Source organism: Pocillopora damicornis, chromosome 6 (genome assembly GCF_964200805.1).
Source record: "Pocillopora damicornis chromosome 6, jaPocDami1.2, whole genome shotgun sequence".
Classification (NCBI taxonomy): Eukaryota; Metazoa; Cnidaria; class Anthozoa; order Scleractinia; family Pocilloporidae; genus Pocillopora; species Pocillopora damicornis.
In genome coordinates this window covers 7,596,262-7,617,929 of record NC_142675.1, presented here as the reverse complement: position 1 = coordinate 7,617,929, position 21,668 = coordinate 7,596,262, and the positions used below count along the sequence as shown (strand labels likewise).

Sequence of the window (21,668 nt, the reverse complement as noted above, 5' to 3'; positions counted from 1 at the left end):
ATTTCTTCACCAAGTTGTCAAAACATTTAACTGGCCTCTGAGAAGCAATATTGATATTGTCCACAAGAGAAGAGTCTTCTATGACTCCAAAGAGCTGAAAGGCACTGGACCTTTCAATGTTCCAGGTCTTTCATGTGTTGAGAGGCTGTTTAAATATCTTCAAAAAGAAATGTTTTCAAATGAACGATCAAACTAACTGCAGATTGCAGTAGTTAAACACTGCTTTAATTACTAAACTTGGATTGTTCTGAACTTTTTGTAAGAGTACTATTCATTGACTCTCAATAAGCCAGTTGATACTATTTTGGAAAGTTACAAGGCACTGAACTGTATGAATTGACAACTTTCTCTATAGTATTATCAGTGCGATGGCCATTGAAAATTGAAGTATTGCTTGTTTTAAGCTACATTTCTGAAACATTGCATGTTATATTTTAATTTGTTTTTTCAGATACTATAAAAAAAGGTACTGACTCTAAATCTGATAAGTCTTTCAGTAAACTCAGTGTTCTCCCTTATTTTAAGCATGACAGGTAAAATAAATTTTCAAACTTGTAAAGCAATCGTTTAATTTACATTTTAAATTTGAAGAATTCCAAGCAATTTTAAATGGTACTAAGAGGTACCACAGGCGGTAAATGTTACCAGTTACTGCCTGAAAAGGAAAAAACTGTAAACTTAATCCATACTTAGACTTAGACTTTTTGAAAATTTATACTCCTCATGTAAGCATGGTGTTGATACTGCTAATGTACAGTTGTTGTTATGGTTATTGTTATGCAAGCAATTTTAAATGGTAATAAGAGGTACCACAGGCGGTAAATGTTACCAGTTACTGCCTGAAAAGGAAAAAACTGTAAACTTAATCCATACTTAGACTTAGACTTTTTGAAAATTTATACTCCTCATGTAAGCATGGTGTTGATACTGCTAATGTACAGTTGTTGTTATGGTTATTGTTATTAGCGTTTAGTTAAAAGCACTGAATACTTGGATATGATAAATTTGAACAAAATTGGTATGCATGTAGCATTTATTTTTCCCAAAAGAATTACCATAATTAAAGTCATGCGGTCATAATGTCCATAATAATTATACTGTGGGCTTTATTTTTTCTTGTGTTTTTCCAGGATTTTGGTAATTTAAAACACTCAAGTTCAGGCCCCTAGAAAGTAAAAAAAAGGAGCCAAACTGACAAAAAAAACTGGTTTTTAATTTCAGAGAAACAAAAAAAGAGGACTGTTTTTGTTACGAACATTATGTAATGTCCATAACAAAATAATATTACTTGCTCTCATTTACAAAGTACACCCATATTGGAAAAAATCCTTATTGCAAAATCTTCTTTGTGTTGAGTTCTGTTAGTTTTGTTCCTCTGGCGAGACTTAAGGAATACATGTGTCTTACTGAAATCCTTTTAAGCCTTTCAGTGTACCTGCTATTTTCATACACTTTTCATTGGACAAAAATAAACAGCCCTCTTGGCCATTTCCCGCAAAGTCAACTTTCACATTACTATTTTTTAAACAATTTAGGGTCTCCTAATCCATAACATTTTGGATTGTTTACATGATCTTTGTGATTCGTCCAGCATTGGGTTAGATTTTGTGCTTCGACATGCTACAAACGTCATCAAAATTAACCTAACCTATACATGTAGCTCTCCACATAAAAAAATAATTTATGCAAAATCACCATGGTAGCTGCTAATTGCCAAAGGGCAACTTGAAGGACTTAAGTTAGGTTTAACTTGGCAAAACCTATGATAGACAGTTTGCATGCATGTACTAATTTCCCATGACATGCAAGTATGGGGTGATAATTTCTAATCCATATGTACTTTGTGAAGGATGGAGCCAGCTCTCTGCACAAGATCTTCCATATTCCTGTTTTAGGAGGGGAGCTTAAACTTTGATTTTAAATAAATTAATAAGTCTTAATCAGTGACCCAGTGACCAACCAACACAGGAACCAAAGAGATGACTCAATCAGCATAAAATTAAGTCTCTCAAATGTTAATGATCATAAGTCAACTTTCAGTTGAAGCACTCTACAAACCAAGCTGTACTAAGTAATTAAACCAGCAGTATATCAGAAGGACCACCAGAATTTCAGCAACATTTTCTAAGACTATTTCCACATGTTTGTAGCAAAACATAATCACAACCATCAATCACAATATAATTAAATATTAGGTAATTAACATAATGCATAGTTCTTGACATGACATTACCAGGCAAAATAACTAATACTCACATAGATATGAGTGAAATGAGAGCATGCAAAATTCTAAACATATGCAAACAGGACACAATTATTCCCAGCAAATAAATTATTAACCCTTTAACTCCCACATCAAATTTGTAATTCTCCTTACTCCCAACCATACAATTCTTATAATGTTAGTTCAGAGAATTTAGTATTGAATCAACTTATTATCCCCAAATTTATATTTTTCTTTACTCTCATCACTTATCTGGTTGATATTGTGTTGATATTGTAAGGAAAAATTCTTTCTTGGTCACTCATGGCAATTAAAGGGTCAATACAGATTGACAAAACAAAGGCAATTTTCAAAAATGAGGAAAAAAGAGCAGTGTTAGTCCTCCTACCTTGTATAGAGTTTCCTGGGTTCAAGAAAATAACCCTTGAATCAGGGTCAAAGTCAGAAAGTCTGAAAAGGGAAGCAGCAGAACAACAGTTACTATAATATATCAGTTATGAAAGACAATGACAGTCACAAATAAGGGCACTAACAGGTGCCCAAGGTTATAAGTGGTATTAACCACAACATTATATAATTATATCAAAGTAATTTCATATTGTCAGCTGAGTTAATTGATAATGTAAATTTGCTACTGTGACGAGTTTAAAAGCTGACAATTTGTTTGTCAGCCCAATTGCTCTGACGAAGGCCTAACACTCAAAATGTCATCTTTTTAAACCCTATCAACTCAATTGATAATACTAAATTATCCTGGTATACTCTCCCACCAAGGCAGCACCACAGTTTCTTTAGAAACTTACCCCCTTTATTCATTTATAATTATCACAATTCAACTGGAATTAAAAAAAACAACAACAACAGAAAAAACCACCATGATTCACAAAGGCTGACCAAATGTGACCCTCTATATGATTTTAGGAACAAAGGTGATGACACACACTCAACACACCAACACATCATGCAGAATGCCAATTGTTCTCATGACATTTACTGACAGTAGTGAAAAATATATAGATCTGTAATATTAGCAGTGAACTGCACTCTGGAGAGCTTTGATTGGTCATACTTTACATAGGCTTTCCTCCTCAGGGAATATCACTCTAGCTCAATAACTGTTCAGGCGGAGCTAAGAAACAACAGCTTAATAGAAAGTTATTGTTTATGCTATTGTTAGAAAAAATCACCCCTTCATGCTTGTGTTACAAGCTGGATGAGCATTCAATTTTGAAACCTTTCATTACATATTCATCTCTTTCTACAACTTACTCAATAACACTTCGGTTCTATCATTAATCATATATAGGATTCTATTTTCATCGGTAAAATCCACCTGCACAATTTTCCTATGATCATAAGGACATAATAAAGTCTTAAAAGTCACTTTGACACCTGTTTCTTTGAAACGAAATGTGCTATCATGATTCCGAGAATCATGAGGGCAATTCCATGTTACAGACAATACATTCAGAGACCAATTTTTTGGAAACTAATTTCCTTAACAAACTTATTTTGCACAGTTTTCAATGTATAATTTGTACAAACATTCCTCACTGGGTACATGACCATCAGCAGAAAAGAAATTTTCCTTTCTTTCACAAAGGCTTCCAAAATTTTTGTGTTAAACTCTGTTATGAACATTACAAAAAAATCAACCAACAATTTTTTGTGTTCACTTGACATTTTTTTCCCTGTGAATTGACTACTCAGACAATAATTATTTTAAAATAATAGGAACAAAGCTGCTTCACAGCTTTTTTAAAATCTAATTGTATCCCTTATGCTGTACTTAGATTTGAGCTTGAGCTAAAAACTTCCTGTTGTGGACATTACACAATTTTTGTTAAAGACATTACACTGTGGAACTTCTTTTTTACACTGGTAAGAATAAGGAATAGTTTTGTTTATCTAAGAGCTTTTTATAATTGGCTTTGTCAGAACTGATAAATTTATCTTAATCAGGCCCAATTACAAGTTAACCCTTTAACTCCCAGAGGTGATTAATGTAAAACTTCTCCCTACAAATTCATACATTATTCAGGAAACAGGTGATGAGAATATTCAAACTTATCAGATAGAAGCTGCTATCTTCATCTAGCACCAAGTTCTCATAACTAATTTACAAGGAAATGTGTAGCAGCTAGAGGGGAGAATTAACAATTAGATCTTGGGAGTTAAAGATTAATTCTCTTTTCTGGTTGTGCTGATAACCAAAGCATTAATATCACACTTGGGTGTACATGTAACTATGGTAGGTGGAGTATCCCATATGGAGCATGCTCCTTACAATTCCATTTTATTGAGCATGCTCTAACTAGTATTTCTGCTGTCTTTTGGTTCTTGCTTTCTGAGATGCAGTACAGGTTTCTAGTGTGACAACAAGTTTTACATTGGAAGAGCCCTTAGGGTCACTGATAATGAGGTTGAAATCAAATTTCTTCACCAAATTTAGAAAACATTTAACTAGCCTCTGAGGAGCAATATTGATATTGTCCACAAGAGAAGAGTCTACAGTGGCTCCAAAGAGCTGAAAGGCACTGGACCTTTCAATATTCCAGGTCTTTCATATATTAAGAGGATTTTTAAATATCTTTGAAAGTAAAATGTTTGCAAATAAATGATCAAATTAACTGCAGATTGCAGAAGTTTAACACTGCTTTAATAACTAAACTTAGATTGTTCTGATCTTTTTGTAAGAGTACTATTCATTGACTCTTAGTAAGCCAGTTGCACTTGCTCTCATTTACAAAGTACATCCATTTTGGAAAAAATCCTATCTGCAAGTTTTTCTATGTGTTGAGTTCTGTTAGTTTTGTTGTTCTGGTGAGACTTAAGGAATACAATTGTGTCTTACTGAAATCATTTTAAACCTTTCAGCATGCCAGCTATTTTCATACACTTTTCATTGGTCAAAAATAAACAGCCTTTCTTGGCCATTTCCCGCAAAGTCATCTTTCAGATTACTATTTTTTAAACAATTTAGGGTCTCCTAATCCACAACATTTTGGATTGTTTACATGATCTTTGTGATTTGTCCAGCATTGGGTTTGATTTTGTGCCTCGACATGCTACAAATATCATCAAAAGTAACCTAGCTCTCCACATGAAAAAAAGATTATGCAAAAATCCATGATTGGGCTAGATATGAAATAATTTATTTTATATGAATTAATTTATTTTTTAAAATAGAATAGGTCATGATGGTTTTGGTTATTTTTATCATCCTGTAAAAATTGCTCTTGCCATCCGGTGAAATATACTTTTACACAAATGTTTTGGCTGTCAATGGCTTTATGTAATGGCAATTTATGAATATCTTGAATGTGTTGGATTGTTTACGTGATCTTCATGATTCATCCAGCATTGGGTTAGATTTTTTGCTTTGACATGCTACAAACATCATCAGAAGTAACCTCTCCACATGAAAAAAATAATTTACACAAAATTGACATGGTAGCTGCTAATTGCCAAAGGGTACCTTGAAGGACTTAAGTTAGGTTTAACTTGGCAAAACCTATGATAGACAGTTTGCAAGAATGTACTAATTTCCCAAGACATGCAAGTGTGGGGTGATTATGTACTTTGTCAAGGATGGAACCTGAGATTTCTGCACAAGATCTTCCATAATCCTGTTTTAGGAGGGGAGCTTAAACTTTGATTTTATATAGATTTATAAGTCTTAATCAGTGACCAAATTACCACCCAACACAGGAACCAAAGAGATGACTCAATCAGCATAAAATTGAGTCTCTCAAATGTTAATATTCATAAGTCAACATACAGTTAAAGCACTCCACAAACCTAACTGTACACAGTAATTCAACCAGCAGTATATTAAAAGGACCACCAGAATTTCAGCAACATTTTCTAAGAGTATTTCCACATGTTTGTAGCCAAACATAATCACAACCATCGATCACAACATAATTAAATAGGTAAGTAATATAATGCATAGTTCTTGACATAACATTACCAGAAAAATTAATTGATACTACATGGATATAATGAAATAAAAGCATGCAGAATTCTAAACATATGCAAACAGGACAAAATTATTCCCTGCAAATAAGTTATTAAGTAAACCCTTTAACTCTCAAATCAAATTTGTAATTCTCCTTACTCCAAACCATACAATTCTTGTAAGGTTAGTTCAGAGAATTTACAGTAATATTGGATCAACTAATCATCCCCAAATTTATACATTTCTTTACTCTCATCACTTCTCTGGTTGATATTAGTGTTGATATTGTAAGGAGAAATTCTGTCTTGGTCACTCATGACAATTAAAGGGTTAATACAGATTGACAAAATAAAGGCAAGTTTCAAAAATGAGAGAAAAAAAGAGCAGCAAGTCCTCCTACCTTGTATAGAGTTTCCTGGGTTAAAGAAAATAACCCTTGAATCAGGGATAAAGTCAGAAAGTCTGAAAAGACAAGCAGCAGAACAACAGTTACTATATGTCAGTTATGAAAGACAATGACAGTCACAAGTGCCCCAAGGTTATAAGTGGTATCAACGGCAACAATTTATAATTGTATCAAAGTACTTTCTTATTGTCAGCCAAGTTGATAAATGAATGTAAATTTGCCTCTGCGATGAGGTTAAAAGCTGACAATTTGTTTGCTCTGACAAAGGGCTAACACTCAAAATGTCATCTTTTTAAACCTTATCAACTCAACTGATAATACTAAATTATCCTGTTATACTGTCCCACCAAGGCAGTACCACAGTTTCCTTATAAACTTATACCCCCTTTATTCATTTATAATTATCAAAAGTCAACTAAAATTAAAAACAACAACAAACAACAACAACAACAATAAAAACAACAACAACAACAACAAAAACCTCCATGATTCACAAAGGCTGACCAAATGTGACCCTCCATATGATTTCAGGGACAAAGATGAGAACACACACACAACACATCAACACATCGTGCAGATTGCATAACTTTAAAATCTAGTTATATTCCTTATTCCGTCGTTAGATTTTGTGTTTGAGGAAAAAACTTCCTGTTATGGACATTACACAATTTTTGTTACGGACATTACGCTGTGGAACTTTTTCTTACACTGGTAAGAATAAGGGAATATTTTTATTTATTTAATATGAACTTTTGATAATTGACTTTGTCAGAACTGATAAATTTATCTTAATCAGGCCCAATTACAAGTTAATTCTCTTTTTTGGTTCAGCTGATAATCATAACATCAATACTAAACTTAGGTGTACATGTAATGGTGGTATCTGGAGTATTCCATAAAGAGCATACTCCTTACGATTCAGTTTTAATAAGCATGCTCTAACTAGTGTTTCTGCTGTCTTTTGGTTCTTGCTTTCTGGTGCAGATTTCTAGTGTGACAACAAGTTTTACATTGGAAGAGCCCTTAGGGTTACTGATAATGAGGTTGAAATCAAATTTCTTCACCAAGTTGTCAAAAGATTTAACTGGCCTCTGAGAAGCAATATTAATATTGTCCACAAGAGAAGAGTCTTCTAAGACTCCAAAGAGCTTAAAGGCACTGGATGTTTCCATGTTCCAAGTCTTTCATATATCAAGAGGCTTTTTAAATATCTTCAAAAAGAAAATGTTTTCAAATAAATAATCAAATGTGTCTGGTTCATTTAAAATTTCCAACTGTGATTGAAGTGTTGATCACATCATGATGCTGCATTTATTCAAGGGTAGCATTCATTCAAATAAATAGGGTATGTACTAATTAAACTGCTCACATGAAAGGGAGAGGAAGTTCACAGTGGTTAAATTTTTGCCAACCTTTTTTGAGAGTACAGATATCTTTGTTACAGTGACTGCTACTTTGGTTTTCAAGTTTTTATTCTCTCAAATTTAAGTCCTTACAATTTATGATACTTTTTTTGTATAGCTGTTGTATTCCTTAGTATCACGCAATGAAACTAACTTTGCAATGCGTTTCTCGGCCTCAGGAAGAAAAATCTTTCAAAAAAATTACAACGGTATTCTTTTAAGGTTCACATGAACAATAAGCAACTTTTTTTTTCTCCTAAAGTTGGAGACGAGTTTTCGTTAGAGTTGCTTCCACACAACAACGCGTGATTCACTTCATACCACCTCTCACTACAGGTCACGCATCTTAACAAGGCACGCACGGCAGATTTCAAATAGCATTTTATTACCTAAACTACTGACGAGTGATGCATTCGTCTTCTTAAGTTTTCAACATTTTTAAAGGCCGGAAAGGCCTTTTTAAAGGCCGAAAGAGGTTTCATCAAGGACCTATCTATTGCAGTGGATGTTGAAATTAACCCGGGTCCGGAAAATTTTAACTACATGCCGACTGCTTCACTTCAAACTTCAAGACCTAGATTTTCTTTCAGTCGACGTAATTTATTTCAACTTCGCTCCTGTTGTCCTAAGGTTAAACTGGATTATTATCTTATTCATCGCTTAAAGTCATTGGGAATTTATAGAGCTAGAGGTCGTAGAACTGGTGTTAATTCTAGATTTGGACCTCGTCAACAACATCAGAAGATTCCAGTTCGTGTCACTGACCACTGTTTTTTATCAACGACCAAACGCGCACGACTTCGACCCAAGGATACAAATTTGCATTTCATTTCTACTCACTCTTCTTCTTTACCCCGAATAATCCCCAAATGTATGGTCATTAATGCAAGATCACTTGTGAAAGTTGATGCTGCTTCTGCTTTGCATATGGAATTGCACTCAAACAACTGCGATATTTGCATCATCTCCGAGACATGGCTTAAACCAAATTTTCCATCTCATCTCGTTTGTCCGAAGGATTACTCAATTTTGCGAAAGGATAGAACTGACCGGTCAGGCGGTGGTGTTGCTATTGTCTGTAGGAGCGATTGGTTGTTGGAACGATTAGACAGCGTTTTTTATAATGCCTTTGAATGTTTGTGGGCTAAAATTACAACTCCCAACTCAAGCTTTTATGTGGCTGCTGTTTATCATCCTCCAGATCCGCCATATTGTCCTGATGATTTATTGGAACATCTAACAAATAGTTGTGATCATTTATTGACTGGTAATCCTAACAGCAACCTTATAATTTGTGGTGACCTCAATCAGCTAGATTACAATGATTTTCTTACACAACTAAATTTATTCCAGATGGTAAATACACCGACAAGAAAGAACAAAATTTTGGATGTTTTGATTACTAACGTCCCACATTTTTGGAGGAAAGTATCGGTCACTCAAGGACTAGTTCGATCTGACCACTCTGTGGTCCTGGTATATCCCAGAATCCCACTTAAGGCTAAAAGGAAAACTGTGATGTTCAGAGATGTTCGTGATCATCATAAACTGGATATGGATAAACTGTTGAAGTTTCATAACTGGGACAATGTTTATCAATGCGGAGATGTGAATGGAAAACTTAATCTTTTTTGTACCAAGATTAAGTCCATGTTTGATGAGTGTTTTCCGGGTATATCAGTACGTGTGTTTAATAGGGACCCCCCGTTCTTTTCTCCTCTAATCAAATATCTACTGGACCAACGGCGAAAATTGATTCGGCGAAGTAACATGTCAGGAAATCCTGTTTCGATTGAGATCCAAACTCTTCAAGAGAAAATCAACAAGTTGATCAGAGATAATCAAGTTCGAGCAGTTAAAGGGAATTTTGAGAAACATAGTGCAGGATCCAAATCTTGGTGGTCAACAGTCAATTCCCTGACAGGAAGGAAGTCTACCAACTCGCAAGTAAGCTCAATTATCTCCCCGAGCGAGATCAATAATTTTTTCTGTTCCATTAACACTGATCCCCTTTATAAACCCATTGACACTGTCACTATCCCGGAATCAAGCGAGATGCCTGTTTTAACGGTCTCCAGTGTTACCAGGAGTCTACTGAAATTAAAAAGAACTGCCTCTGGTCCAGATGGAATCCCGTACTGGTTTTGGAAAGAGTTTGCGTACGACCTCGCTCCTGTTGTTACCCATATTTTCAACTGTTCTTTGGAAAATCACATTGTGCCTGATCTTTGGAAATTGGCCGACATAACTCCCTTGCCTAAAGAGCCCAACTTTAAAAATTGCACACAGTTGCGGCCTATTTCGCTGACTAATGTAATAATGAGGGTTTTTGAACGTCTTGTATACAGACAAGAATTATCTCAATATATGAAGAACTTCATTAGCTTCGACCAGTTTGCATACCGCAAAGGCCACAATACGACAATGGCCTTAATTAAGTGTCAATATGCTTGGCTGAAATGGCTTAAGTCGGGTTTTGATTGTGTTAGAATCTTCTCTTTTGATTTCAGCAAAGCTTTTGATTCGGTCCCTCATGATATCCTCTGCTCTAAGTTGAAAACACTTGATATAAATCCATACGTGACCAATTGGATTATTAGTTTTTTACAGAACAGGAAACAAAGAGTTGTTGTTGATGCCATTGTCACGGACTATGTAAATATCAATAGAGGTGTCCCTCAGGGGACAGTTTTAGGCCCTATACTATTTTCTATTATGGTCAATGATATTAAGGCCATTCTACCAAATCAGAATTTACTTGTGAAATATGCTGATGATTTAACATTAAGTATTCCAGTAAAATCGCTGGCTAATAACGGCAATTTAGCAGCTGAGGAGGTCCGATCGATCGTCGCATGGACATCTGCTATTCGTATGCAACTAAACTTCAAGAAAACGTGGGAGATGCTTCTTAGAGGCAAATCCACTAAGGCCTTACCTGCTCCTCTGGTTTCTATAGAGCGTAAACCATGTCTGAAGTTGTTGGGTGTAACTTTTCAATCTGATCCGTGTAAGTGGGATTTACATTTTGATAATATTATATCGAAAGCCAGTAGTCGTCTGTACATCTTACGTGTTTGTAAATTCTATGGACTGCCGCTCGATCATCTTCATCTTCTCTTTATCAGTCTTATTCTACCTATTTTTACATATGCTGTAGAAGTATGGGGCTGCGCGTACTATCATAAGTATCTGAGTCGCATAGACAGGCTGTTCAAGAGAGCTTTTAAGCTTGGCTACTGTAAAGAGCTTTTTTCGATTGAAAATATTATTATTCTAAAAGATAAGAAGTTGTGGGCCAAGATCACCGACAGCGATTTTCCAACAGCTTTAGATGACCTTTTGCCACCAGAGCGAACAATGGATACGCTACGTAAGAGGCGCCATAATTATACTCTCTCGCTTGTCAGAACTGAACGTTTCAAAAGGACCTTTATTAATAGATGTTTGTTCTCTTATTAGTTATTCAGTTAGTAATTTAGTTAGTTTATTAGTTTTATACTTGCTGATTTCATGTCATTGTAACTAAACACGTTTGTTGTTTAGAGTGCTTAATAAAGACTTTTATTATTATTATTATTATTAATCCGCCCCCCCTCCCCAACCTCCTTAAAAACACGGCCAGAAACTCTTAACTTCGACGCTCGTAGTTGCTACTTAATCCCAATCAAAACCTTCCTCCTTCTCATTACTAATTGTTGGAATCTGATCAGCAAAGCCAAACTGTAAACCAAGCCTTGGAGTCTGTTCCTTGGACGTCTCCATCATCAATTCGTCCAAAGACGGCGAGAAGGACTGACCTAGATGGACCTGATCAGAATATTGTACGCAATCAACACATGGACAGAGAGTCGGATGGTCCTGCGGGGATTAAAGAAAGGAACTCTGCGACTGATTTTAAATTAATGCTCTCAAATGTATTTTTAAGCTGACGCCTACAAAAGAAAAAAAGCATAAAGTTTTCACAATAAATACTTCATAAAGCTCTACTAAAGAATTATTGACCTTATTCCTATAACTTGCAATTTATCTGTGCAATCTCAAATAGTGAAGATAAAATCTGAATTGAACCCCGAGTCAAACACTCAGAAAGACCAGCTTCATGTTGTAAGGCGCCGGTCATTTTTTATCGCCTATGGGGGGGCTGGAGGATTTTGGTTGTGTCACGACTTAATTTACCTGCTTCCCCCATAATATACTTATGATCCCTCATTGACAGTCAATCGGCGGTCAGTTTTCTATAGTCCCCCTTAAAACCCTATTAGCGACAACTGATCAGCCTCCTCACTGAAAACCATGTAAATCCCATCCCCCATCCCCCTCTCAAAAAAAAACCGAAGACGAATCGTCCCTCCCCCGGTGATAAATTAAGTGTCTGGTCTCTAAAACTCTTCACATAACTCAAATTTGTTTGTCTTTGAAAAAATTTACTCGTGCTTATTTATTCTAAATTGAACTCGAAATCATGTGATCACCTCTACAAATTCAAATTGGTTAGCATCTAGTCGACTTTGATTGCCTCAGCAATAGATGTAGTTCCAGCATCACTTATATCATTGCTACAAAAATTCAAATTGGTTAGCGTCTTGTTGACTTTGATTGCTTCAGCAATAGATGTAGCGCCGGCTTCACTCATCCCATTGTCAGACAAATCCAAATTGGTTAGCGTCTTGTTGATACCACTGCTACACAAATTTAAAATGGTTAGCGTATTGTTGACTTTGATTGCCTCAGCAATAGACGTAGCGCCGGCTTCACTCATACCACTGTAATACAAATTCAAATCGGTCAGATTCAAACAAGTTCCAAAAGAATTTGCTAACCGTGATTGAAAATCACTCTTTTGTCCTTCACATTCGTTAATGGCCTCCAATACAACTTTTAAACCACTGCCTTCATTTTCGTTGACTTCATTTGTTAAACTCTGTACAAGAGCCACGACTTGTTCACCGCATTTCATGGCTAAAATTCCGCACGAAAACAAAAGTACCTCTTCAAGTTTAACAAAATACCTTGGATCGGAGACTTGTTCGAAGAATGCCTCAAAGAATTTTTGAAAACTTTTATGCAAGAAATCCAAATTCAGTCAAGTCTTTTGCATGGTTTCCCAATTCACTTTCATTCAAATCCAATTTGTCGTTGAGTAAACCATTCAACGCTACTAACCCGAAGCGATTCAATTGCGGTTTGTAAAGATCTGTCAGTTCTTCTTCCGTTTCTAATAGTCCCTTCTTTTTTTATATTTTCTCAAGACACATTCAACCATATCCAAGTGCAGTTGAGCTAAATCGTGCCTTTTGTTTAAAGAACTTGGTGACAAATCCTCCCACATGGTCTTCAGTGAATCCTCCGATCTGAAGCAGCGTGTCATAGCATTTGCTCACCTCTTTCCCAGCTTCTTGTCTTCCTGTTGCAACTATTTGGCATCTGGGGAGTAGTCTTTCTTCAATTAATTCGGAAAAAATCGATAATTTACTGGATGGTTACTCATCCAATCCATCCAATATCAATAAAATGATATTTTTGTTTGACTTCTTTATCAATTTCTTGCGGGGGCAGAAGCTGATCATCAATGGCTTCCTAAACATCAGAACGCATTTCTCGACATTTCAGCAACAATACTTCTTTGAATGCTGTGGTACCACGCAGCAAAACATTTGAACATTAGGGTATAACGTTTTACTGATCTAACCAATGTTTGTCTCAGTAGGAATATAACTCTTAACTCGTATACTCGAAGCGTGAAATTGAGGTCAGGATATTGAAACGAAAGCTATCCTCGATCACAAGCTTTACTCTGTCCCAGTTAAACAAAACACTAAATCAACTTGTTCACAAAATGTTTCGCTTGCCTATAAGTTGGAACTCAAAGACACCTGAATGCTCGTGTAGTAAGTATTGTATGTCGTACCCTTAAACGTTTCTTCGATCGTAGATTAATGTACTTTGTGTACAGCTGAATAAACTACTTGCGTTGAATTTTCATTTAGCTTCGGACCTAACTTAACCGTTGCTTGTATGATTCAAGTTTTGCCGTTTTGACGATCAGAAATGATATTGACTTCAGGTGGCTTTAATTTGAAGACAAAATTGAGCGTTAAAACGGATTACCAAAAAGTGAAAAAAATTTAATAACTCAATAATTCTATTCGCTCTTGTTTCTGACTTTAATTGAAATTTTGATGTCTAGAAAAGCCCAAGAAGTGTCGAAAATTTCCCAGGTATATTTCAAAGCCAGGCGAAATGAGTTGATAACGGTTATTAATTGAGTCAGCTCATCTCTGGTAGAGGAGGTGGCGCTGATACAGTCGTCGATGTAGCGACCGTAGAGTTCAGGTTTGGGGCCGTCGTATTGACTGAAAAATTGGTGTTCGATAAAATCTACGAAACAATTGGCGTAGCCGAGTACCATTTTGCTTTATTAAAAGCAATCAACTTTTCTACCCCGCATTTTTTACCCCATGGCTCGGGTGTCATCTTTCCTTGAGTGTTTTCTTCAATACACCCATTTCATTTACATAACGATAAAACAAAAAGACCAAAGAATCTATTGAGAAGCTTTTAACAAATCATATTTTATTCGAGCGTTAATCTGAACTACATATTAACCTAACAATTTTTTTTCTGCTTTGTGAAGCCTCTGGGTTTGGGTTTGGGTTCGATCAAATTCTTGATCCACATATTTTTTTAAACACGTGGCATTCAACGTCTCCTTTTTACTTTTTTGGCTACTCAGGTTTTCTGATGGGGTCAATTTTTCAAATTCAATTGACAGAATGAACCGACATGAATTTATAGGTAACATTTCATCTGTACAAGCTTAGTGGTCAAGTTGTGTGGTCAATTATTCCAATAGGTTCCTGTTTCTGACTTCTTGGATAGATTGGACGAGATTGGTATAGCCAACCCATATCAGGTGCGGACTCATGGAACAACTGTTAAATATAGTGCACATATTATAATAAGTATACAAAGTAATTGTACGAAAGACAAAGGTTCATTGATTACGGATTACTTCCATTTCTTAAGCAAGACCACTGAATTAAAAAATGCAGGGACTTAGAGTCATTAGCCGGTTCCAGGCGTTCAGTTAGTAAAACAGAACGAAATAAATTAACTGTGCGATATTACCAGCAAAACAGTATGCGACTCGACCCACCCCTCCCCCGTTTTTTTTTCACTCAGCTGGTATCATCGCGTCATTTACTGTTACGCTTTGCATTTATCAGGAAATGTACGTGAAACGATATGTAGTCTTATTCCAGCCAAGACAATACACTGGACGCCGGGAATAGCAGGGAGCTCCAGTATCTGCATCGTAAGTCCCGTCGCCAATCCATTTATTTCCTCTTTCGTGACAAAGCGCAGTTTACGTGAAGATAACTACCCGTAATTCCCAACGGACTAACTTTTGTTGACTGTTCCAAAATTGTATGGTCAGCACTCGTTCTCATTATTCTTGTTTGATCCTCTCTTGGGTACTCGAAAGAACACTAATGATTTAATAAACATCTCCAGGGGGGAAACCTGTGCATTTTAATGGGCGAGCGTTAAAATATCATCACACTTTCGCGAATTATGCTCCTGATTGTGACGACAAATCCTAGGAGATAATGTTATTTACATGCAAGGTGATAAACACCGATAAGATTCCCAAAGAGATCGAGGAGTACTCGAGTCTTATTTTCAGTTTTATTTTATTCCTATACGCTATAATTATAGCAAATTTTTTAGATCAACACGTCTATTGACGAAAGGACATTTACATCAAACTACGTGACTTTTGACTAATCCTGGTCAGTCAGTCCTGACTCAAGACTACCCGCGTAAGTCTCTGAAGTTAAGTGACACCCCTATCGAAGTGTAAGAGAATAGGCTAATGACCCTCTTTAGGGTTCTCGCTATGAATGGATGTTTTGCAAGAGTATATCAAAAGTTAACCGGTGAACACAGCTGTTAAACGACAGAAATAACACTCATGATACTCCTACCAATTCAACTACCTTATGGTATATGGCAAAAACATCTACCTATGGTGAAAATCTCGTACAGCAAAACTCCATGACTCCATCTGCAGAAAGACAAATCAAACAAATATAAATTAGGTGACTGAAGACATTAACATTATATACGACAACTAAAATATATGTATTCTTTGACAAAGCATAGACTTCATGTCCTTATTAAAATTGATAACACTTACAGAAAGATTTTTTCGTCTTCTCACGAGTGTGGGACGAAGAAAAAATTCTGAGTTCCCACGAGAACCTCAAACCTCAGACCTTCGGATTCCGCGCTCTGATTCTCTCTCTTATTCTATTTACAAACATGAATCTAACGACATCGCTGACCCTTGCAGTATGCAAGACGCGTGTCATACGAACTTCATAAAAGAACTTGCGCGCCATAGAGTCTCTGTCTCAGTGGTAGAGCATCGGAGAACGGAATTCGATGGTCTGAGGTTCGATTCCTCATGGGAACTCGATAATTTTTTTATTGTCCAACGCTTGTAAGAGGATGAAAAATATCTTTCTCTATTTCTTTGCGGAGCTCAAAACTTACCATCTCTGTTATCCTATTGATAAAACTTGTTGGAAAATTGCTACAGCTGATAATCAGGTATACTTACACGTCACTTTTGGCGGTATATTTACCATACAACAAGGCCTCATAAGCTGTCCACTTCACGGGAAGACGGCCCTAAAGATTTAAAATATTCTGTGAAAAAACTTAAAAATTATAGGAAGCGACTGGTCAAAGACAGTGATATTTACAATTATACTCGTATATGCATAGCTGATATTTTCATTACGGTTCCATCCAAGGATTCTGTCATCGAAATCAGGAGTATATCAGCTCTACCACAACAATAATCGTGAAAGATCACTAAACTGAACGATATGTAGTACCGCCCCCATCTCCCATTGTTCATGATTACCTTAGTCTTTTGTTCATAAATATTTTCCTGCTGCACATCTCTGGCCATTCCGAAGTCTGTCGCATCCATCGAAAAAATTTGAAATATTGTGGCAAGTCGCCCAAAGTTCTTTTTATCTCCTACTTTCATATTTTGTAGCCCAATATGTCCTAATTATTGTGGTATAGTTTTTTTTGTAAAAATATATTTTCGTTTTCGAGAAATGATTTTCTTCGTTCGACCGCTCAAATATGCAAATTTTCACCTTAAATATTACCCAAATTGTGTGACCTCATGTAACGAATTTACTTGACCTCCGGTATTTCTGTCGGCATAAATCCTTTGTTTTATCATCTAAACTTAAACCCCTGTCATTATTGAAGCTGCCAAAGAAATATATATTTTTTGGTGAATATTTTTGTCTGACATACTTTTTCTATGTCGAAAAGTAGCATCACAACAAAGACAGTTTTAACAATGACCGATATGACAGAATCTACTGAGCTTCTAGCTTTTAAAAGACAAATGGATGGTTATAAAGTTACCGTAAAAATTTCCTTGTGTATTTGTGTTGTTCTATCGTGAGATGAACTCAAAGTCCGGCAAAATTTACTTGTTAGCGACTATGAAATGTACATGGTGTGCCACATCAGTCACTGCAGCTGAGTTTTGCTGCGCTGTTATTCCGAGCGATCCTTATGTTCCGGTGAATTCGGCTGTCGTTCATTCATAAAACTAGCGCCTTGAACAGTTTGTTTTCTACCTTGTTATGTGAAAAAACTCACGTGTTTTTATGAGCCATAATGCGGCTGAAGTTCACTGAACATTTCACTTTAAGATTCTGTTTTACAGACTCAAAAAACTTCGGGCAAAAGTGTTAAATTCGACCTGCCGAACTATTAAGTTTGTAAACTATTGCAGAATGTGAACTTTGATGGTTTGACATTTTTGACAGTTTTAGTCGTGTACACCCAATCAGATTATTTGTACCATTCTAACAGGGATTCTGATCGGCTTATTGTAGCGTGCTTTATGAGAGTCTAGAGCATTCTGACGATGCCGTTGTTCGCTTTGGAAACAAAGTTTGTTTTGAAAATTGAAAGTAATGCGAGGGGAATTTAAGGGATTCTTTATTATAAAACCAATAGAGAAGCCTTGAATGTGCTCTGTTCTGTTGTAAAGCACCCAGGAAGCGGCTAGAGCACTCAAGAAGTGTAGGGAGAAACACGAGACGCATATCACCTTAACCCTTTACACCCTTACATCAGTATTCGTGTTCTCCATACTGCTCTATGAACATTTACTAAGGTGCTGTCTAACAACTAGGAGTTTCTTTAGTTGGTTATGTGTGATCCAGTGGTGATATTGTGAGGGGGAATCAGATTTCAGTCACTCTTAGTGGTTAAAGGGTTAAGAATAAATGAAGGCCTACATTCGAGGACTTTCTCTCTCACCCTGATCGCCTGTTAAGGACACAAGCCAGAAGGCTCATTTTTATTGAATTGATTATTGATTAGATCACTAATTTCAGAATGATCTTAGATACTTACATGGTTACAATGTTTATCTGTTTTTTTCTGCATTGTTATTGGTTTTGTAATCGGACCTTTCGGCGTCACCACGTGCATATAAAAGATGAGTTTAGCGTCCCTTTAATCAGTTCTTCTTAAGTTTTAAAATGTCTTAGCAAACTTTCGCTCTTTCTCGTTTTCTCAACCTTTGGCACAAGGGGCACTGATATGTGAGTACTTTTGTAACTCCTTTTTTTTTTTTCTAGTCTACCTTTTCAGTGTCGGGCGATAATATACGAGCAGATATTCCGTTGTATTGCCGTATTCGCGATTGATTTGAGATTTAAAGGCCGAAATTGTACCAAATGCAAGTGAACGCCCACCATCTAGATAAGAACAATGGGCTGTTATCCAGCCACCTAAAATTCTTGTAATTTTGTATCAAAACTTTTGTACTTTGTACTGTTTTATTTGCATTGCTCTGTGTCATTTTTAATCTCTTTATCGACGTTTAGGCCCAGTTCTTTACCCGCGATTCTTTGATTATGCATTCCGCGACATTTCATTAGATATATAGAGCTTCGTTGTATTGTTGTTTCAGTTTACGATCGATAGATTGACTGTGCAATTGATCGTGATTTTTCACCGTTGATTGTGGTTCGTGGTTGATTGCTTTTCAAGAATAAAGATTCGTGCAAACAGTCAACTTTGGTTTGTTATCTCGATCTGTAAAATAGTCCCTAACACCTCGTTAACCGCGTTTTGGAGCGACGCCCCTTGGAACTTGAGAATCTAGATTTTTTGGTCGCCGCAAACGCTAAATCGCCCCTAGATAATTTAAAGATTTATCGCAACCTAGAAGTACACAAGCCTTTTAGTATAAAAAAAGTAGTTGAAATGAAAACGCTTTCGCTAGGCCGAACTTGTGCAAACGAGTAGAAATTATCAACTCATCTTCCTATAAAACGAGACAGTTCCTAATACTCAACACCTAATCACCTCTAAACGTTTGCAATCTTCTCGCACTTGCAGGAGATCAGCTGCCATCTTTCTCGTCGCTGTTCTGTATCGATCCACCCCCTGCAAATCCCACAAAAAGCACACAATGTAGCTATCCGCAACATGTCTAAATGCTAATGATATTCTCTCAACGTAGTTTACAAAGACATATCTTGATTCTTTTCTGTAATTGTTACTTTGCAAAACATTCCATACTATCCTTAAAATTGATGGAACTTAACCACAGATCTTTTTACTAACATGACCAACGACTGAAAGGAGAATTTCGAATACTTGTGACTTACTTTCATATCATCGTTAAAACTGGAAAGCCATGGCTATAGCATTTTAAACTAGACAGTACAAACCAAGCTCTTTAACAAGCGTCAGGGAGAAGAGCTTGAAATTTCCGCCTGCCCTCGTCTAGTAAACACATGTGCTTTAATTCCTTAATAATACTGTATATCGAGATACTTGAAATTTAATTTTTTTCTGATGGTAATAACCATTTATGTTGTTGATTCTGAGAATGTGGCACTTAACAATTGGTTCATACGTCAGCGTGCGTTCATCGAGGTATGAAGCACGCGGGAAGTTTGGAGAGCACGAAAGATGCGTAAGAGTTGCTCTCGGCTACGCCTCGAGCAACTCTAGCTTCTTGAGTGCTCTCGAAACTTCCCAAGTTCTTCACATCTCGATGAACACACAGCTGACGTATAAACCAATTGTTTTATAACATTTTCAACCCGATGGAAACTTTTTTCTCTAGGGATATGTTTGCTGACGTCATGAGCGTGCACAATAGGAATATGAAGCACGCTCGCGCAATTGAATTTGATGAGACAAATTTACTAGCTATGTTATAATACTTATTGGAAATATTTTCACATTTTTTCTTGAACATCATCGGCTTTTTTGTGCAAGTTCACTATCGATATTATCAATCCCAAAAAATGAATCTTAACCTACTTTTTGGATACTTGATTTGGTAATCCATGACAGCAAGGCTGCTGGCATCACGCTTTGCCTCTCACCTTAAAATGAAGGAACGTTTACCATACAACCAAAAAAGAGAAAGAAAACGACTTCCACATCAAGTTCGCATCACTACGTTCTGTTGAAAATAAATCTATCACTGCATTAAGAAGTTCATCTTGCTTTAACAGAGACGAGGCCAATTCGACCGTTACAGATAATCTTCAATTCTGAGGGGTAATTTTTTATACTGCTATGTCAAGGAAATTTTATCATTCACGACTACCTGTTGCGCAAGTAAAAAAGAAAATCAGCGCCAAAAAAATTGACATAAGCGCGCCGAAGGAGCTCTAATTTTGACTTTGATGTGCCGAGGACTACTTTTTGAGCACCTCACTCATAGAGCTCCAGCCGCGCGATGAAGTCAAAATCTCGACTGTGATATTGAACATGACTGTTAGTTGTACATGCGATTTGCCGCTAAGCATGCTAAGTAATGAAAGTTTTTTATTACATACCTATCTCTATTCGTGCATTGGCCTTATGAAGACGAAGTTTTATCTCCTTTGTGTTAGTGATCTGCAATATCAGAATAATTTTCAGTTTCCAGTCACTGGGTAACTTGAGGCAAATCAAACCAGAAACATTTAGCAACGAACAGCACAAACCAAAAGGATCCAAAATCAGGCACTGAATCTTCTAAAAGAAAGTACGAAAATAGGGTATCTTCTAAATTCTGTCTCATGCAAAGACTTATCTGAAAATGAAATTGTACAAACCAAACTAAAGCGGCCGTGGAAGCTAGTAGATTACAGGGGCAAATGCAAAAAGCTCACAAGTAGAAATGACCTTTTCATTTGAAATCTTTTAAAAAGGTAGAATTAAGAAACATTTTCATATCTCCTGTAATTTCACTATTAAAATTTCGATTCGATAGGCATGGCCTTCGGACGTGTGCATTTGTAAGCGTGTTCTTTGATGCAGTTTAAGAAGCGATAAGTCATAGCCACTTCATCTCAAAATTCCTTCACTAAGACACCGAAAGACGGGAGTCACATTTTATCATAAGGTCAAAATACTAGCAGAAATTTCGAGAAATCCTTACTCACGTTCTTGTTCTTACGGAATAATTTTCTCGCTTCATCTTGGATGTACAGTCTCTCAACCTCAGTATCTGCGGCTGTTGTAACTCTTCAATGCCATGCTACTCGAAATATTTGCCTGTACAGCGATAGTACTTCCCTAATCAACATTGGCAGAACCGGCTTGCAA

General features: G+C 36.4%; 2 protein-coding genes and 1 long non-coding RNA gene across 5 annotated transcripts in view; all 3 read right to left on the bottom strand.

The window, feature by feature from the left end:
• LOC149043727 (tyrosine-protein phosphatase Lar-like) overlaps positions 1-2,674 on the bottom strand; it is a 138,147-nt gene extending 135,473 nt beyond the window's left edge. The window contains exon 1 of the mRNA XM_089210115.1: positions 2,613-2,674. The gene's annotated coding sequence lies outside the window, so the exon portion shown is untranslated. The remainder of the gene's footprint in view (positions 1-2,612) is intronic.
• Positions 2,675-14,952: 12,278 nt separating this feature from the next.
• LOC149043726 (tyrosine-protein kinase receptor Tie-1-like) lies at positions 14,953-18,637 on the bottom strand. 3 transcript variants are annotated; one of them, XM_089210670.1, is made up of 4 exons: positions 18,462-18,637; positions 16,624-16,694; positions 16,025-16,065; positions 14,953-15,521 (listed from the first exon to the last, which is right to left on the bottom strand). In XM_089210670.1, exons 1-4 carry the CDS (start codon positions 18,537-18,539, stop codon positions 15,496-15,498), a joined length of 216 nt encoding a protein of 71 aa, XP_089066796.1. In that variant the 5' UTR covers positions 18,540-18,637; the 3' UTR covers positions 14,953-15,495. The 3 variants fall into 3 exon arrangements, with proteins under 3 accessions (XP_089066796.1, XP_089066797.1, XP_089066795.1); XM_089210671.1 differs by having other exon boundaries at positions 14,953-15,467; XM_089210669.1 differs by lacking the exon at positions 14,953-15,521 and having other exon boundaries at positions 15,678-16,065.
• Positions 18,638-19,441: 804 nt separating this feature from the next.
• On the bottom strand, positions 19,442-20,455 carry LOC149043725 (uncharacterized). Its single transcript, XR_016187997.1, has 3 exons — positions 20,391-20,455; positions 19,727-19,844; positions 19,442-19,502 (listed from the first exon to the last, which is right to left on the bottom strand). It is a non-coding gene; the product is annotated as an uncharacterized LOC149043725 (long non-coding RNA).
• Between the last annotated feature and the right edge of the window lie 1,213 nt (positions 20,456-21,668).

Bases quoted from the DNA above. Each gene is read 5' to 3' on its own strand.
- LOC149043726 (XM_089210670.1), bottom strand. From the start codon at position 18,539: ATGCACGTGGTGACGCCGAAAGGTCCGATTACAAAACCAATAACAATG. The intron at 16,066-16,623 runs GTAAGTATACCT...GTCTTTCTGCAG, and splicing joins TATACCGCCAAAAGTGACGT to ATGGAGTCATGGAGTTTTGC. The intron at 15,522-16,024 runs GTAGATGTTTTT...TAAAATGCACAG, and splicing joins GTACGAGATTTTCACCATAG to GTTTCCCCCCTGGAGATGTT.